Below are 17,156 nucleotides of genomic sequence, written 5' to 3' on the forward strand. Positions count from 1 at the left end.
TCTCTGAATGTGAAAGGCCTCTGAGTATACCCCATTGACTTTTACCCTCGCTGTAGGCGTAATATAGAGCTGTTGGAGCCAGGTTAAAAATTTGTCCCCAAAATTCATGGCCTTTAAGGTTGAAAATGGAAAAGGCCAATGCACCATGTCAAAAGCCTTCTCCGCGTCCATGGACAGCAAAACCATAGGCATATGTTCTTTTCGGGCCCACTACATCAGGTTAGTTATTTTATGAATATTGTCGCCTGCCATCCTGCCTGGGATAAAGCCTGCCTGGTCAGTGTGGACAAGTTTAGTCATAACCCTGTTCATTCTGTTCGCCAATATTTTAGCGAGTAATTTAAGGTCAATGTTGATTAGGGATATGGGCCTATAAGATCCGCAGAGAGAGAGATCCCTCCCAGGCTTTCCCAAGATTGTAATCCCTGCCACGTTAGATCCTGGCCACAACGGTTTACCTTCCCTCAGGGAATTAAACAACTCTCGCAGGGGTTCCAAGAGAGAAGTAGAGAATGTTTTGTAAAACTGGGGAGTGAATCCATCAAGGCCGGGCGCCTTGTTCGCCTTGAGGTCCCCTATTGCCTGCTGGATTTCAATTATGGATATTTCCCTGTCCAAAACATCTTTCTCTTCCTCAGCTAAAGATGGAAGAGTGATAGAGTCCAGATATCCCCGTATTTGATCTGAGGAAACATGGGTAGATGCTTCATATAGAGAACCATAAAATTCCTGAAACCTACTGCGTATTGCTGGGGATGATGTTATTAATTCCCCTGTTTTATCCCTGATCGATAAGATTTGATTTTGTGTTTGCTTGTGCTTCAGGAACCTAGCCAATAATTTCCCCGAACGGTTGCCCCATTCATACTTTTCTACATTCACTAAGAATAATTGGGCCGCCATTTCAGTTTCAGTTATTACCCTCAGATCCTCTCTTGCTTTCTGCAATTGGCTGTATACACGTGTAGATAGCGTTCTTTTATGTTCTTGCATTAAGTGGGTTATCTCCCCCATTATTCTTTGTTTATCTTGTTGCTGGGATCTCTTAACATATTTGCCTCTAGATATGAATCTGCCCCTCAGCACAGCTTTTAAACAGTCCCACAACAAGGCAGGTTCACCATCATTTGAACTGAAGTACTCCCGTATAGCGTCATGGACTTGGTGACAGAAGTTAACGTCATTCAAGAGAGAGTCATTTAGTTTCCAGGATTTAAACCCTGTGCCATCCGGAGTCGTCTTTATTTCTGTCGTTATAGATGCATGGTCTGACCAGGTTATTGAATTGATATCTATATCACATACCCTGGTCATCAAGGACCTGTCAAATAAATAATAGTCTATATGGGAATATGTTTGAGGAGAAGAAAAGAAGGTGTAATTTCTAGTTAGTGGATTCATCTGCCTCCATCCATCTACAAGATTCCATTTAGACATCAGGGATTTTAAACACTTCCTATGGGGTTTGGAACCCTCGTGTGTGCCTCCAGAGTTGTCTATTCTGGGATCTATAGTTAGGTTAAAATCACCCACAATTATAATCATACCTTCCCCTTCCTTGTTTAATAGTTTGTCTATCTGCTGATAGAATTCCTTCTGATTAGTATTGGGAGTGTAGATATTCAGTAGGGTGTAAGTGGTACCCTGATATTCAAAACAAACTAGTAGATATCTTCCCATGTTATCACCTATGTGTCTGTGGATTATATAATCCTGTCCCTGCCTAAACAGCGTGCAGACACCTGTATACTTAGACGCCTGGCTAGCAGCAGAGAAAAATTTATGAGAAAACATTGGCCAATTAAGGAGATGTTCGTAACGCTTTTTTAAATGCGTTTCCTGCAGGCATATCACCATTGCCCCCTGTTCCAATATGTCTTGCCTGAATAAGTGCCTTTTAAGGGGAGTTTGCATCCCCTTAACATTAAGAGAAAAAAATCTTATTGCCATCACGTATCATTGAAGGGTGACTTATCTAAATGACGCATCTTGATACCAGACGCACAAGGTACTGCCTGCAGGGTAATGACACTGCTTCTCTGCCACTTGTATTTTTATAGGCCTATAAGCGTGTATTAGTTGTACGGATATTAGGTAAGCACAGTTAGATTTGCCCACCCGAAACATCAGGAATCGCATTCTCACACTCCCTTTTTCCTCTCTCCCCCCCCCCCCCCCCCCCTTCTTATTCCCTCCTGTATGAGCCAAAACTGCATGGCCAATCAGTACAGGTATATGAGATCAGTGAAGTCTTAATGACAGTGAACTCAAACTCCAGTAACGCCTTCAACATTCCAAATAACGATCAGTCCTCTGTTCTATCATATATGAACTGTTAAAGTCTTCAACCCACCACAGCATTAACATTATTATAACAGAAACCAACTGTTAAGAGAGGGTAGCTGAGCTTTCATATGCTGCGTTAAACCAGCTAGTTACCTCATGGGTAAATCTCCCAAATTGTAGTATATACTTAGGCATTATAGTCCGTTCAGTCACCGTCTGGACGCATGGATCCACTAGCATTCCTTCTCAGCCGACGACCGCCATTTTCCACCTGTTGCCAGCGGGGTACCTCCGTTCTCTCTCGCTGCTGCTGTGGCGCTGTTACTTTGACCTGGAACCCTGCTGAAGTCAAAATGGCTGCCGCTTCCACCGCGCTGGTAGCTTTCGTTGTGATGCCCTTGATTGTCACAGAAATGCCCGCTGGAAACAGCCATCTATATCTGATGTTTTCCTGCCGAAGCACTGAAGTCACAGGTTGGTATTCTTGTCGCCGTTTCAGTGTTAAGGGGGATAAATCAGCAAAAACTGAGATTTGATGCGATTCCCACTCCCACGATTTCTGTTTTCGCGCCACTGCTAGCACTCTCCTTTAGCGGGAAACGAAGAAAACAGGCGATAATTTCCCTCGGCTGATTGCCGATTCGGGGCCCCAGTGTGCGGTGAGCTCTTTCAATGTCCACAGCCTCCTGATATTCGGATTGCCCTCCATACTGTTCCTGTGCTATAAAAAACCTGCACAGGGAACGGACCACTTCTGTACAGTCTCAATAAGGATCTGTCTCTGGTATTCCCCGGAATCGGAGTTTACACCTTCGGTTCCTGTTCTCCAGATCTTCTAATTTTGCGGATAATTCCACGGTTGACTGATGCATGGAGATTCCCTGTTGTTGTAGCTAGTCTGGTTTTACTTCTTGGCCATCTAGCCTATTGTCGCAGTCATCAACCCGCCGGCCGATGTCAGCCATATCCTCGCGGATCTCTGCCATTTTTTCCATCATTTCCCGTTTATTATTTTTCATATCTTGGCGTAGTTCTTGAAACCATTGCCTAAATTCATTTCTCGTAGGCATTATAGAATCTGGAGGTATCAGTGCATCTGCTGTGTCTTCCTCCTGTGCGCTTTCAATGTCCAGCAGCGCTGCTTTGCTCTTTCTTGCTTTTCTAATTTATAACTAAAATGGCTTTGCTGGGATTGAAATGATTGCTGGTTACATTTGTGTGTACTGGTTATGATTGTAGGTGTGTATGGTGTTATTGTGTGAATGTAAGTGAAGGACAAAATAGAAAATTTTGTATTGCACATGGGATTGAATATTTTTTCTAGCTTTAACAGTGATCACATAACATATAGATTAGTCACAAGGATTGAATTGGTTTTGTGTTCAACTTCAATTATTCTCAAGTTGTATAACCCCCTTGGGGGTAGTGGACTACCGTGTTTGAGGTCACTTATGTGTATATAGGTGTTCTTTTAAATTGTATCCATGTGCATAAATAAAAGATTTAAAAAAAAAAAAAAAAAGAGTGCTTTACCAAGTGATATGATAGAGGGCTATAAAATAATGAGTGGAATAGAACAGATAAACATCAATCAGTTGTTTTATGCTTTCAAAAAGTACAAAGATTAGGGGACATTCAACGAAGTTACTAGGTTGATACGTTTAAGACAAATAGGAGAAAATATTTTTTTACTGGAATTCATTGCTGAGGATGTGGTGAAAACTGTTGGTGTAGCTGGATTTAAAAAAAGCTTTGGACAAATTCCTGGAAGAGAAGTCTATAAACCATTATTAAGGTGGACTTGGGGGAAAGCCACTGCTTATCCCTGGGATAACCAGCATCAAATCTATTGACCTTTTGGGATCCTGCCATGTACTTGTGAGCTGGATTGGTCACTGTTGGAAACCAGGATTCTGGACTTGATGGACCTGTGGTCTGATCCTATGGCAAATCTTATGTTCTGATGAGATGGTGAGAGCTCCTTGATAAGAAACTTGTACCACATTACTGGGCAGGTAAGAATCAAACAGTATGGTTACCACCTTGGCTCTTCCAATGTGATTGGTGCTGATTTTCAAAATTGTCCCAATAAGGCCAGCAAGATCTTAGTAACACTAGTGTCCTTTATTTTTACAGGATTGTTCTCAGAGGGAGAGGGGAAAGTAGCAGATTGTGACTGTTGGATTTAATTATTAAAACTCAGGGGGAGACTGTATGAGCCTGAGCCCAGAATCTAAGTACTTAGCAACATCTCTGCTATACCAGAAAGCCTTTAAGGTTTAATCTTAATAAAGTGGCAAGCTGCAACTGATTCTTCTCACCAAACTTTGTCACACAGACACACAAACTAAGATGCTCACACAGAAAAGGAAACAGATGAAATGCCTCTCCAAAAGTTTCTAAAAGTACAATTTTTAAATGTAATTTTCATATTTTTTTATTGACAGGTTATTCAATTGTTAATCCTGATGTTATATTCAAGATTAAAAAGCAAGATGAGAAATATTTCACTCAACATTGTGAGTGGGAAGAGCAAAAAAATATGACTGACCCCTCGATTAGTAAGTAAATGTTTTTGGATTTAAAGGGTTTAGCATTTTCAGATCACAAGAGCTAGATCATTAACATCAAACATTTGCACAATTAAAATCCATTCCCTAATATTGTATTAGGTCCTTGGTGAATCCTTCAAGACATGTTTGTTTTCTCATAACAGACTTTCCAATTGTAACATCTGTGTTCTCACTGAGCATCAAACAAGAGGAAAATCTCCCCTTCATGGATCATCCTGAATCAGAGATGACTGAAGAAATTCATCCTCCTGTAACATGCAAGTATAACTTTCCTCCTGGATATCTTTATTAAGGCCAGCCAGTGCTATTTTGTATTTTGGTGCTGTTGGGATAAGAGGCCATCATCATCTCCTGCTCCCAGTGCTGTTTTTCCCTATCTTGGATGAGGTAAGCTTTTTGGGAGTGGCATCAGAAGGAGATGGAGAATACAGAAGGGGGGGGGGGGGTTAGGCTGGCAAGGCCCTTCTTCCTGATATGTCTTGTGGTTGAGGCATATATATTGTTAGAGGATGGTAGGGGTTGTGGGGCCTCTCTGTATTATGGGGAAAGAAAAGGGGCATGCCCAAAGAGAACAGTATGGCTTGATTTAACCATGGAAGCATAACAATTTTACTCGACCTAGGAAAAGTATAATTAACCCACCAACAATGCAAAATCTTAAATTAGCAGAGTTGCTTACCTGTAACAGGTGTTCTCACAGGACAGCAGGGATGTTTAGTCCTCACATATGGATGACATCACAGGATGGAGCCCAATCACGGAACACTTTTGTCAAAGTTTCTAGAACTTTGACTGGCACCTACTGGGCATGCCCAGCAATGCACTGACCCTGCATCCAATCTTCAGTCTTTTTATATAGCAAAAAGTATGTGCGAAAAATAAAATGAATCGTAAACAAACCCAACTCCGCAGGGTGGCACTTGGGTTTTGTGAGGACTAACATCCTGTTGTCCTGTGAGAACACCTGTTATAGGTAAGCAACTCTGCTTTCTCACAGGACAAGCAGGATGGTAGTCCTCACATATGGGTGAGTACCGAGCTGAGGATGCCCGAGCAATACACCAAATGCACCGAAAAACCTGCAACAGGCGCAACAACAGGGGTGGAAATTTGGTTAGGAGGGCATCCTGAAACCCTGAATGCGTTGGTGGTAGGATGTTGGGAAGTTGAACAGGAAACAAATTGCGTAGAACAGACTGGCCAAAGATGGAATCCTGTGTGCCAGCCTTATCTAAGCAATAATGGGCTGCGAAAGTGTGGAGAGAGCTCCAGGTAGCAGCCTTACAAATATCAGGAAGCAGCACTGAAAGGAGGTGTACTAGTGATGTCGCCATGGCCCTGACAGAGTGTGCTTTTACACGGTCTTGTAGCGGAATGCCTGCTTGCTGGTAGCAAAAAGAAATGCATTCTGCCAACCAGGAGGAAAGGGTCTGCTTTCCTGCAGGATTTCCCAATTTGATGGTATCAAAAGAAACAAACAATTGAGTGGATTTCCTGTGGGCCGACGTGCGGTCTAGATAGAAAGCCAGAGCACGTTTGCAGTCCAAAGAATGCAGAGCCTGTTCTCCTGGGTTGGAATGGGACCTGGGAAAAAAGGTAGGCAGAATAATAGATTGGTTAATATGAAATTCCGACACTACCTTCGGCAAAAATTTAGGGTCAGTGCGGAGCACTACCCTGTCTTGCAGAATTTTAGTGTAAGGCGGGTAGGTAACTAATGCCTGTAATTCACTAACTCTGTGAGCAGACATGATTGCCAGAAGAAAAAGTGCCTTCCAGGTGAGATAGCGGAGATCACAGGAGTGGAGAGGCTCAAACGGAGGTTTCATGATCCGTCCCAAAACCACATTAAGGTCCCAAGCAGGGGCAGGAGGGCGCAGTGGAGGTTTTAAATGGAGCAAGCCTCTCATGAACCGTGATACTAAGGGCTGGGTTGAAATGGAGACATTACCTACATCCTTATGGTATACAGACACTGCACTAATGTGCACCCTGATAGAGGAAGTTTTTAGGCCTAACTCTGACAGGTGCCAGAGGTAGTCCAGGAACCTTGCAGTGGAACAAGTGAAGGGGTCTATGGACATGGAAGTACACCAGACCGTAAACCTCTTCCATTTAGAGCGATAAGACCTCGTTGAAGGCTTTCGTGAAGCCACCAGGACTCGGGATACCAACTCTGAAAGGTTAAGAGGTTGGAGTATTAACTTTTCAACATCCAGGCCGTCAGAGACAGAGCTTGGAGGTTGGGGTGACAGAGATATCCTTCGTTCTGAGTGATTAGAATGGGATCCTTCCCCAGAGGAATGTGTCGGTGTACTGATAGGTCCTGGAGGATTGGAAACCACACCTGGTGTGGCCAATGGGGAGCTATCAAAATCATTAATCCTTTGTCCTGCCGGAGCTTCACGAGAGTCTTTGAAATGAGAGGAAGTGGAGGGTACGCATAAAGGAGACCGCTGGCCCAGGAGAGGGTGAAGGCATCTCTTGGTTGGAAGTGGTGGCTGCGAATGAGAGAGCAGAAGTTGTCTACTTTGTGGTTGTGTACCGATGCAAAGAGGTCTATGCGAGGGTAACCCCAGTGTTGGAATATCGCATCTGCTACCGTGGGGTTGAGATACCACTCGTACGGATGGAAAGTGCGACTCAGCTTGTCCGCCAACACATTGTCCACTCCCGGCAAGTAGGTTGCTTTGAGGCACATCGAGCGGGAAAGGGCCCATGCCCATATCTGTGCAGCTTCCTGACACAGAAGGTAGGAGCCCGTTCCCCCTTGTTTGTTGATGTACCACATCGCAACCTGATTGTCTGTTTGAATCAGGATGACTTTGTTTGATAGGAAATCCTGAAAGGCCTTGAGGGCTTATCTGATCGCCCATAGCTCCAGGAAATTTATTTAGTGTTTGGCTTCCTCTGGAGACCAGGTTCGCTGAGTCTGCAGGTCACCTACATGTGCACCCCACCCAAGGTTGGATACATCTGTTGTTAAGGTGATTTGAGGATCTGGAGCCTGAAAAGGAAGGCCTTGAATGAGATTGGAGTGGTGCATCCACCAAGCTAGTGACAGACAGAGCTGTTTGGTAACCTGGACGCTGCTGGACATTGGCTGACAAGTTTGAATCCACTGGTATTTTAGGGTCCACTGCATCACTCTCATGGCTAGGTGAGCCATTGGAGTGACATGCATGGAGGACGCCATGTGACCCAACAGTATGAGGAAGTGCCGAGCAGTTGCAGATACTAGAGACTGTAGTTGATGCGCCAGAGATGTAATGGTGAAAGCACGATCCTGGGGGAGGAAGGCTTTTGCCACCATAGTGTTTAGGTCGGCCCCTATAAAGGATAGGGCTTGGGATGGAACTATCTTGAATTTGGGATAGTTGATTAGAAACCCTAAGGAGATCAGGGTGTTGATAGTGAGACACAGGGAAGTTAGCGCGCCCTGCTGAGTCGGAGCCCTTATCAGCCAATCGTCGAGATAAGGGTAGGCATGAACACCCTGATTCCTGAGGAAGGTTGCGACCACCACCAGGCACTTGGTGAATACTCGTGGAGCAGACGCCAGGCTGAATGGCAGTACACGGTACTGAAAATGACAAGGGCCGACCAGGAATTGCAGGAATTTGCGATGAGATGGTGTGATTGCGATGTGTGTATATGCGTCCTGAAGATCTAGAGAGCATAACCAATCTCCTCTTTGCAGAAAAGGAAGTAGAGAGCCCAAGGATACCATCTTGAATTTTTCTCTGTGCAGAAATTTGTTTAATGCATGGAGGTCCAGTATTGGGCGTACGCCACCTGACGTTTTTGGTATTAGGAAATACCGGGAATAAAATCCCTGTCCCTGCTGGGAGAGTGGTACCGGTTCTATTGCTCAGGATAGGAGGAGGGATGAGACCTCGTGCTCAAGCAAGAGAGAGTGATCGGACTTTCCCCACATCGGCCGAGGTGGAGAGTCTGCTGGAACCATCAGGAAATTTAGGTGGTAACCTTGGGTGACCACTGCAAGTACCCACTGGTCTGTGGTGACTGTATGCCAAGGGCTGTTGAAGTGGCATAGTCTACCTCCGACTAGTGTGGATGGAAGAGGAGGTTGGCTTACATTTTCTAGGAAGGAGTCAAAAGCCGGACGCTGGTCCCGGCTGAGAAGCTGGCTGAGACTTTTGAGGCAGAGTCTGCCTGGATTGACCTTTTTGGTAAGGTCTAGAAGGACGTCCTCTAGAAGCCGGAGGATAAAATTTTCTTGGCTTGTAGGTTGGCCTCTTAGAATCTCGTCTGAAAGTCCTCATAGGCGCAGAAGGGAACTCAGACGGCACAGAAGAAAGCTGGCGCAGCATTTCATGGTGGTCCTTCAACTGTGCCACCGTCTCTCAGATCTTTTCCCTGAAGAGATTATCTCCTATACAGGGTAGGTCTGCTAACCTACCTTGGACTTCTGGTCTTAAGTCCGAGGTTTTGAGCCAGGCCCATCTTCGTGCACTAATCCCCGCTGTAGACGCTCTAGAGGCAGTGTCGAAGATATCATAAGCAGTGCGGACCTCGTGCTTTCCAGCATCAAGACCCTTCTGAGCTAGAGTATGAAGTTGAGTCTGGAGTTGCTCTGATAACAAATCAGAGAAGTCCTGGATCCTTTTAAAGAGGTCTCTGTTACACTGGGTCATGTATAACTGGTAAGAGGCTATGCGAGATATGAGCATAGAGCCATGGAAGACACGTCTACCAAAAGCGTCCAGGGATTTTTGCTCTTTCCCTGGAGGTATGGAAGAATGAGGTTTTGAACGTCGTGCCTTCTTTTGGGCTGACTCAACTACAGAATGATGATCCAACTGAGACTTTTGGAACCCAGGAGCTGACTGTACCAGATAGGTGGCATCCCGTCTTGCGGTTGACAGGTGGAACTGAACCTGGGTGTTCCCAGTTTCTTTTCAGGAGATCAAGTAGGATTTCATGAATAGGGATAGACATGATTTCCTTTGGAGCATCAAGAAACTGGAGTACTTCCAGCTTCTTGTGCCTAGAGTCCTCGTCTGTTGAAAAGGAATGGTTTCAGACATTTCCTTGATGAAGTTGATAAAAGACAGATCTTCAGGTGAAGAATGTCGTCTTTCATCAGGGGGAGAGGGCTCTGATGATAGATCATCTGTATCTTGGGACGTATAATCGGTCCAAGGATCATAAGGCTGATATCCAGCACCTAGTGGGTCTCCAGCCGGGAGAAAAGGTGCTAATCCTGAAGGACCAGGCCTAGGCATTGATGGCAACGGAAGTGGCATCGATGGAGGCACCGAGGGAACCGGTGACATCGATGGACAAGTCGGTGGTAAGATCCCAGACGGTGGAATGGATATCGGTGTTTCTTCCTCATCCGATGACAATGGAATCGGTGTAGAAGGCACTGGACCCACCAGTGGTCTCGGTTCCAACGGAGGCAGGGCACCGATCATCGCAACTAGTCTACCCAGTAGCGGTGCGAGCGCTCCGGGAATCTGATCAGTGACCGGCTTGGGGACCGGTACCGGCGTCGATGGAGGATGGAAGCCCTGAAGTGCTTTTCCGATGGCCTCTTGGATCATCCAATAGTAACCCCGGCTCTGGAGTAGAAGGCAGCACTGGCGTAGCCGGAGGGTCCACTGGTGAAGGTGGAATCGCGGATCCCTGCACCACTGAAGGTGGGGAACACCTCGGTGACCCGGTCTCAGAAGAAGATGGGGCCTTTTCTGGATGGGGCTTTTTTGTCGGTGGCTCTATCGATGCTGAGGCCTTGCCTGGATCGACGGACTGAGCCTTCTGATGCCGGTGTCGACGTTTCTCACGATGTTCTCCTCGGTCCTTTTCCTGAGGAGGCAAGTAGGCTATCGACACTTTTGAAATTGTCGACGCTGGTCGAACAGCAGCGGTATCCCGGTGCTGGCGAGAGGTCGATGGCACCGGCTCTGACGACGTCAAAGCTATCGATGGAGTTGGGGTTTTTAACTGAAAAAGAAAGTCCATTTTCTCTAAATGAGCCTTGCGACCCTTCAGTGTCATTTGGGCACATTTGGTGCAAGTTAGGATATCGTGGTCGGACCCCAAACATAGAAACATAGAAATGACGGCAGAAGAAGACCAAACGGCCCATCCAGTCTGCCCAGCAAGCTTCACACATTTTTTCTCTCATACTTATCTGTTTCTTTTAGCTCTTGGTTCTATTTCCCTTCCTCCCCCACCATTAATGTAGAGAGCAGTGATGGAGCTGCATCCAAGTGAAATATCTAGCTTGATTAGTTAGGGGGTAGTAACCGCCGCAATAAGCTAGCTACACCCATGCTTATTTGTTTTAACCCAGACTATGTTATACAGCCCTTATTGGTTGTTTTTCTTCTCCCCTGCCGTTGAAGCAGAGAGCTATGCTGGATATGCATCTAAAGTGAAGTATCAGGCACATTTGGTTTGGGGTAGTAACCGCCGTAACAAGCCAGCTACTCCCCGCTTTGTGAGTGTGAATCCTTTTTTCTTCTCCCCTGCCGTTGAAGCTATGCTGGGTATGCGTGAAGTATCAGTTTTTCTTCTCCCCTGCCGTTGGAGCAGAGAGCTATGCTGGATGTGCATCGAAAGTGAAGTATCAGGCACATTTGGTTTGGGGTAGTAACCGCCATAACAAGCCAGCTACTCCCGGCTTTGTGAGTGCAAATCCTTTTTTCCACATTTCCTCTTGCTGTTGAAGCTTAGAGTGATGTTGGAGTCACAGTAACCATGTGTATGTTTATTGAATAAGGGTATTGTGTCCAGGCAGTAGCCATCATTCTGGCGAGTCACCCACTCTTCATTGGCGGCCTCTTGACTTTATGGATCCACAGTGTTTATCCCACGCCCCTTTGAAGTCCTTCACAGTTCTGGTCTTCACCACTTCCTCCGGAAGGGCATTCCAGGCATCCACCACCCTCTCCGTGAAGAAATACTTCCTGACATTGGTTCTGAATCTTCCTCCCTGGAGCTTCAAATCGTGACCCCTGGTTCTGCTGATTTTTTTCTTATGGTAAAGGTTTGTCGTTGCCTTTGGATCATTAAAACCTTTCAAGTATCTGAAAGTCTGTATCATATCTCCTCTGCTCCTCCTTTCCTCCAGGGTGAACATATTTAGATTCTTCAATCTCTCCTCGTACGTCATCCGATGAAGATCCTCCACCTTTCCTGGTCGCCCTTCTCTGTACCGCTTCCATCTTGTCTTTGTCTTTTTGTAGATACGGTCTCCAGAACTGAACACAGTACTCCAGGTGAGGCCTCACCAAGGACCTGTACAAGGGAATATTCACTTCCCTTTTCTTACTTGATATTCCTCTCTCTATGCAGCCCAGCATTCTTCTGGCTTTTGCTATCGCCTTGTCGCATTGTTTCGCAGACTTCATATCATTAGACACTATCACCCCAAGGTCCCTCTCCTGCTCCGTGCACATCAGCCTTTCCCCCCCCCCCCATCGAATACAGTTCATTCGGATTTCCACTCCCCATATGCATGACTTTGCACTTCTTGGCATTGAATCTCAGCTGCCATATCTTCGACCACTCTTCCAGTTTCCTTAGATCCCGTCTCATTCTCTCCACTCCTTCTGGCGTGTCTACTCTGTTGCAGATCTTAGTGTCATCCGCAAAAAGACAAACCTTACCTTCTATCCCGTCCGCAATGTCGCTCACAAAGATATTGAACAGGACCGGTCCCAACACCGATCCTTGCGGTACACCACTTAAAACCGCTCTCTCTTCAGAGAAGGTTCCATTTACCATCACACATTGTCTTCTGTCCGTCAACCAATTTGCAATCCAGGTCACCACCTCGGCACTCACTCCCAAGCTTCTCGTTTTATTGACCAGTCTCCTGTGCGGAACCGTATCAAAAGCTTTGCTGAAATCCAAGTATATGATATCGAGTGCTCTTCCTCGATCCAATTCCTTGGTTACCCAGTCAAAAAAGTCAATCAGATTTGTTTGACAGGATCTTCCCCTGGTGAATCCATGTTGCCTCTGGTCCATCAATTCTCCAGACTGTAGATAGTTCACTATTCTCTCTTTCAGCAGTGACTCCATTACTTTTCCCACCACCGAAGTGAGGCTAACCGGTCTGTAGTTGCCAGCCTCCTCCCTGTTCCCACTCTTGTGAAGCGGGACCACCACCGCTCTTCTCCAATCACTCGGCACCACTCCCGTTTCAAGGGATCTATTGAACAGGTCACACAGCGGACCCGCCAGAACATCTCTGAGCTCCCTCAATATCCTTGGATGAATCCCATCAGGCCCCATGGCTTTGTCCACTTTAAGGTTCTTTAGCTCTTCCCATACATTTTCTACTGACACAGACCCCATTTTCTACATGACACAGACCCCATGTGGGACAGTGAGGGACATTGTCCAAGAACAGTCAGGGCATCAATGAAAACCCGATGCCATGGCTCCGTCAAAAATTTAGCCGCGGTGCAGTTGATGGCCGGTAGGCCCCGAAGGGATAACTCAACAAGAATCGACCGCAAGAAGGGTAAAACCTTACCTTTCGACCGCAGAGTATGGATATTGATAGGGGGACCCCTATGGGGTAAAATGTTTTGAAAATTTTTGAATGAAGTTCCGTGAGGAAAATTCCTGTCAGGAATCTCCAGAGAGCTCCTTAACCCGCGTGGCTACTGCTGCGTGGAAAAAAGAAGACTGAAGGGGGACCCCTGCTGGATGCAGGGTCAGTGCATTGCTGGGCATGCCTAGTAGGTGCCAGTCAAAGTTCTAGAAACTTTGACAAAAGTGTTCCTTGATTGGGCTCCATCCTGATGTCACCAATATGTGAGGACTACCATCCTGCTTGTCCTGTGAGAACAATCATGATACATAATGCAATTTCCAGTAATACATTTTAGTATTGATGGCATGATTTGTTTGACTTTTGAATGGAGTACAGCTCATTAACATTTTTTCATTCATGTTGGTCTACTTTAAATCTGAACTAACACAGACTAACATGCTAAGCTGCATTAATGGTAGCAACATACATTAACAGGTTTAATGCACATTAACACTTCTGTTGGTGTTAATGCACTTGGTATAGTGCAGCCCTAATGTGATTAGCCAAGAGTATGAGGAGACCAGTTGCAAAGATTATAAAATGAAGTGATTAAAGGGAAACCCCCAATGTTATCCTGTAGAACAGATGGTGAAAGGTTGAAGTCTCCCGGAGAGGCACTGTGCAATCAAGGAATGATAGAGCCTAGAGGAAAACTGGGCTAGGAATTTTTCAAAGGAAGAACTTGGAGGATAACTAATTTGTAGAAGGTGAGGAAGTCAAGAAGCAGTATGTATTTTTAAAGTAGTATTAAACTGATAAAGAAGAGAATAAGATCAAGAATGCAAAGAATTTTAAAATATATATATATATATATATAATATCCAGGTCAACCAGCAAAAGGACAGAGATTTGTCTGACAGCAAAGAGAGGACAGTGGCTACTGTGGCCAAGGCAGCAGGTGCAAACCAATTCTGGGATTGGCAAATATATCCACAGCAGAGGAAGTAGATAAATCCTGTGTAAGGGCTAGATTTACTAATACCGCCGGGCTCTTTGAATTCCGCGGTAACGGGGGGTGTGGTGTGGTCCTGCGATAGCCGGCAGCGATCGCACCTCCCTGGTGCAATCACTGCCAGCATCGCGCCAAATAACTGCACCATAAAAGGTGTAGTTATTCGGCGCGAAACTGGCAGCGAAAAAGACATGTACCTTTCGCTGTCGGCGAAGTCTTTGCGGCGTCAGCCCCAGTGCCTTCCTGACTCCTCCTCTTCTGGGGCTGACGCCGCCCCCGACTCCGCCCCGATCTTGGTATCACACGCGATAAGGGACTTTTCGCGTACGAAACGTCCCTTATCGTGTGCGATCCACTTGGAAAATGACCCCCTAAGTGACTTATTTTGAACTGAACAGCATTCCCCAACATACAGGCTAAAGTAGATACTGCCAGAGTGTCGTAGAACAGAAGAATTGAAATAACCCACGATGCCTTCTATAAAGCATGGTTGTTTTCCTCACATATTCTCTACCATTTGTGTTAGATGAGCATGAAAAAAAGTCCCTAATTAAACCAATACTAGCTTTTTCCTCCCCCCAAACCCCATGTCTTTTAGCTGACTTTTCAACTTTGTTCCTATTGCTTCCTCTATATCTGTCCCAGGTATTTTTAAATTATTTTACAATATTACCCTGTATCACTTCCACTGGTTAGCTATTCCAGATCTTGTCATCTTCCTTTGTGGTCCTTAAGTACCATACTTAATCCAGCACCCAGTCCCTCCTGTGTTTTATCACCAGACTTGTAATAATCCAAACAGCGACCAAACTAAGAATGGCTTTTTTCAAAAAAATCTAGCCACTCCATGCTCATTGATGTTTGGGTTATAACTATGGTTGTTCTATGAAGATGGCTCCCTCCTTAAAAGCCTGATACAGTCAAACCATTTCTGTTTGGGTTGTAACCAGGGCTGCTCCATGTAGGTCACCCCAGCTTTCTTGGAAGTCTCTTTCAATTAGACCACCACTCTGTCCAATGACTTGTATTTTCCCCTCTTTGTCCCTCTTAAGTTACATTTGACTTAGCAAACAATCATGGCCCCTCCCTCACTTTTTATACCCAATGCCCCCAACTGCCCTTTCCCTGTACGTACCCGGATCAGTCCAGACAGTGGGTTGAGCCTCCTGTCCAACAGATGGAGACAGAGAAAAACTGAAAGGGTAATCCTATATCAGGACAGAGCCTACCCTGCAGCCCTTCAGTATTTCTCTGTCTCCAGCAGATTCAGACGGTAGAACCTGCGGTTCCCTTCTTCCTCAATTTCTCTATTTCCCTTTGGGGTTTTCTTCTCAGATTTTTTCCAAGATCAAGCAAGTATTCTCTCTACCTTTGTATTTAAAAAAAAAATATATATATATATATATATAAATGCACTGTCACTAACGGAGACAGCCCTGTCTCCTCGCTCTGCTGGGAGCCTAGGGGGGCTTGCCCCTTGATTATTCAGCCTAGGCTCCTTTTCCCGGTGACCTCTTTGCTGTTTGGGGCAATACTGGTGGTCCAGTCACTCCCCCTTTCTGGCTGCGCTGACCCTGAGAAGCAAGTACCTCGGGTCTCCCAGCAGGAGGCTTAATTCCCCTGCACTGCTCCAAAATCTAGCAACATTTACTCTGACCCGGAGCAGCTAAAACCTCAAGTCCCCCAGCAGGGAAGTTTAATTCCCCTGCAACAGCTCACAAATCTAACAGCAATTATTCTAACCTTGAGCGGCTAATGTTTCGGGTCCCTCAGCAGGGAAGATTGATTCCCCTGCAAGTACTCAAAGCCTAGCAGCCATTAAACTAACCTGGAGCAGCTATTACCTCGGGTCTTCCAGCAGGGACGAATCTTCCTCTGCAACTGCTCAGAAACTAGCTGCAGTCTCTAACCCTGAGCAATCTCGGCTCCCTCTGCAGGGAGATCCCTCAGAGGTAGGCCTCTGTCTGGCAGCCGGTTCCCAGCGTGGACTTAGCCCCCTGCAACGGGAGCGACTGAGAGGCAGTGGGTGCAACACCGAGCGCGGCGGTGAAGGTACTTTTCCCTCTCCACCCGCAGCCGGAGACAGCCCGGAACGAAAGCCAGGAAACACCGAGACAAGGTAAGGTAGAAAACTTTCTAAAATTCTCTGGTCTCCGAGGCTCGGAAAGCCGCACAGATCATCAGTCGGCGTCTGTGCTATCGGGTTGATCAGCCCCGTTCGGGCTAGACCCCGATCCGATATGAGGGTCCTCCCACAAGGAGACCCTCCGAGGTGGTCGCCATATTGCTCGCGTGATCGCCGACGCCATTTCCCATCGATTGCTGTCCTGTTCGCCGAGCCGTGCACATAGAGACGAGCTGGGCGCACAACCTACTTGTGCGCACATCGGCGCGTGCATAAGTGCCGGGCGCACAGCCACATGCCCAACTGTGCCAGGCGCATAAGTTAAATCTGGGCGCACATTGGCGCACACATCTTGTGAGCGCGCATCTCGGCCTACAACCCACATCTTCGGCTCTCCCGGCGTGCGCATTATACAGGGCTTTCTGCTACCCTACGTGCACAAATCATGGCACCACTGGCCAAGAAGGTCAAAGCACAAGCCCTCTGCCCAGCCTGCCACATAAGAGCTGTGCAGCATGAAGAGGCCATGGCCCTGTGCCGACAGTGCGAGGAGGCTCTGGGAGAACCAGGTCAAGGCCCTCCCCAGCCAGTACAGGAATCCGGATCCATTGATAGTACACCGGACCTCTCCACCCCCAGCGC

General features: G+C 46.4%; 1 protein-coding gene across 4 annotated transcripts in view; it reads left to right on the forward strand.

Annotated features, from left to right (window-relative positions):
* Positions 1 to 17,156, forward strand: part of LOC115087423 (gastrula zinc finger protein XlCGF57.1-like) — a 60,581-nt gene that overhangs the window by 22,848 nt on the left and 20,577 nt on the right. For all 4 annotated transcript variants that reach the window (XM_029594610.1, XM_029594607.1, XM_029594608.1 and 1 more), the window contains 2 exons: positions 4,734 to 4,847; positions 5,003 to 5,116. In XM_029594610.1, coding sequence (XP_029450470.1) covers positions 5,115 to 5,116 — 2 coding nt within the window. In that variant the 5' untranslated portion in view covers positions 4,734 to 4,847; positions 5,003 to 5,114. The remainder of the gene's footprint in view (positions 1 to 4,733; positions 4,848 to 5,002; positions 5,117 to 17,156) is intronic.

Source organism: Rhinatrema bivittatum, chromosome 3, assembly GCF_901001135.1.
Source record: "Rhinatrema bivittatum chromosome 3, aRhiBiv1.1, whole genome shotgun sequence".
Lineage (NCBI taxonomy): Eukaryota > Metazoa > Chordata > Amphibia > Gymnophiona > Rhinatrematidae > Rhinatrema > Rhinatrema bivittatum.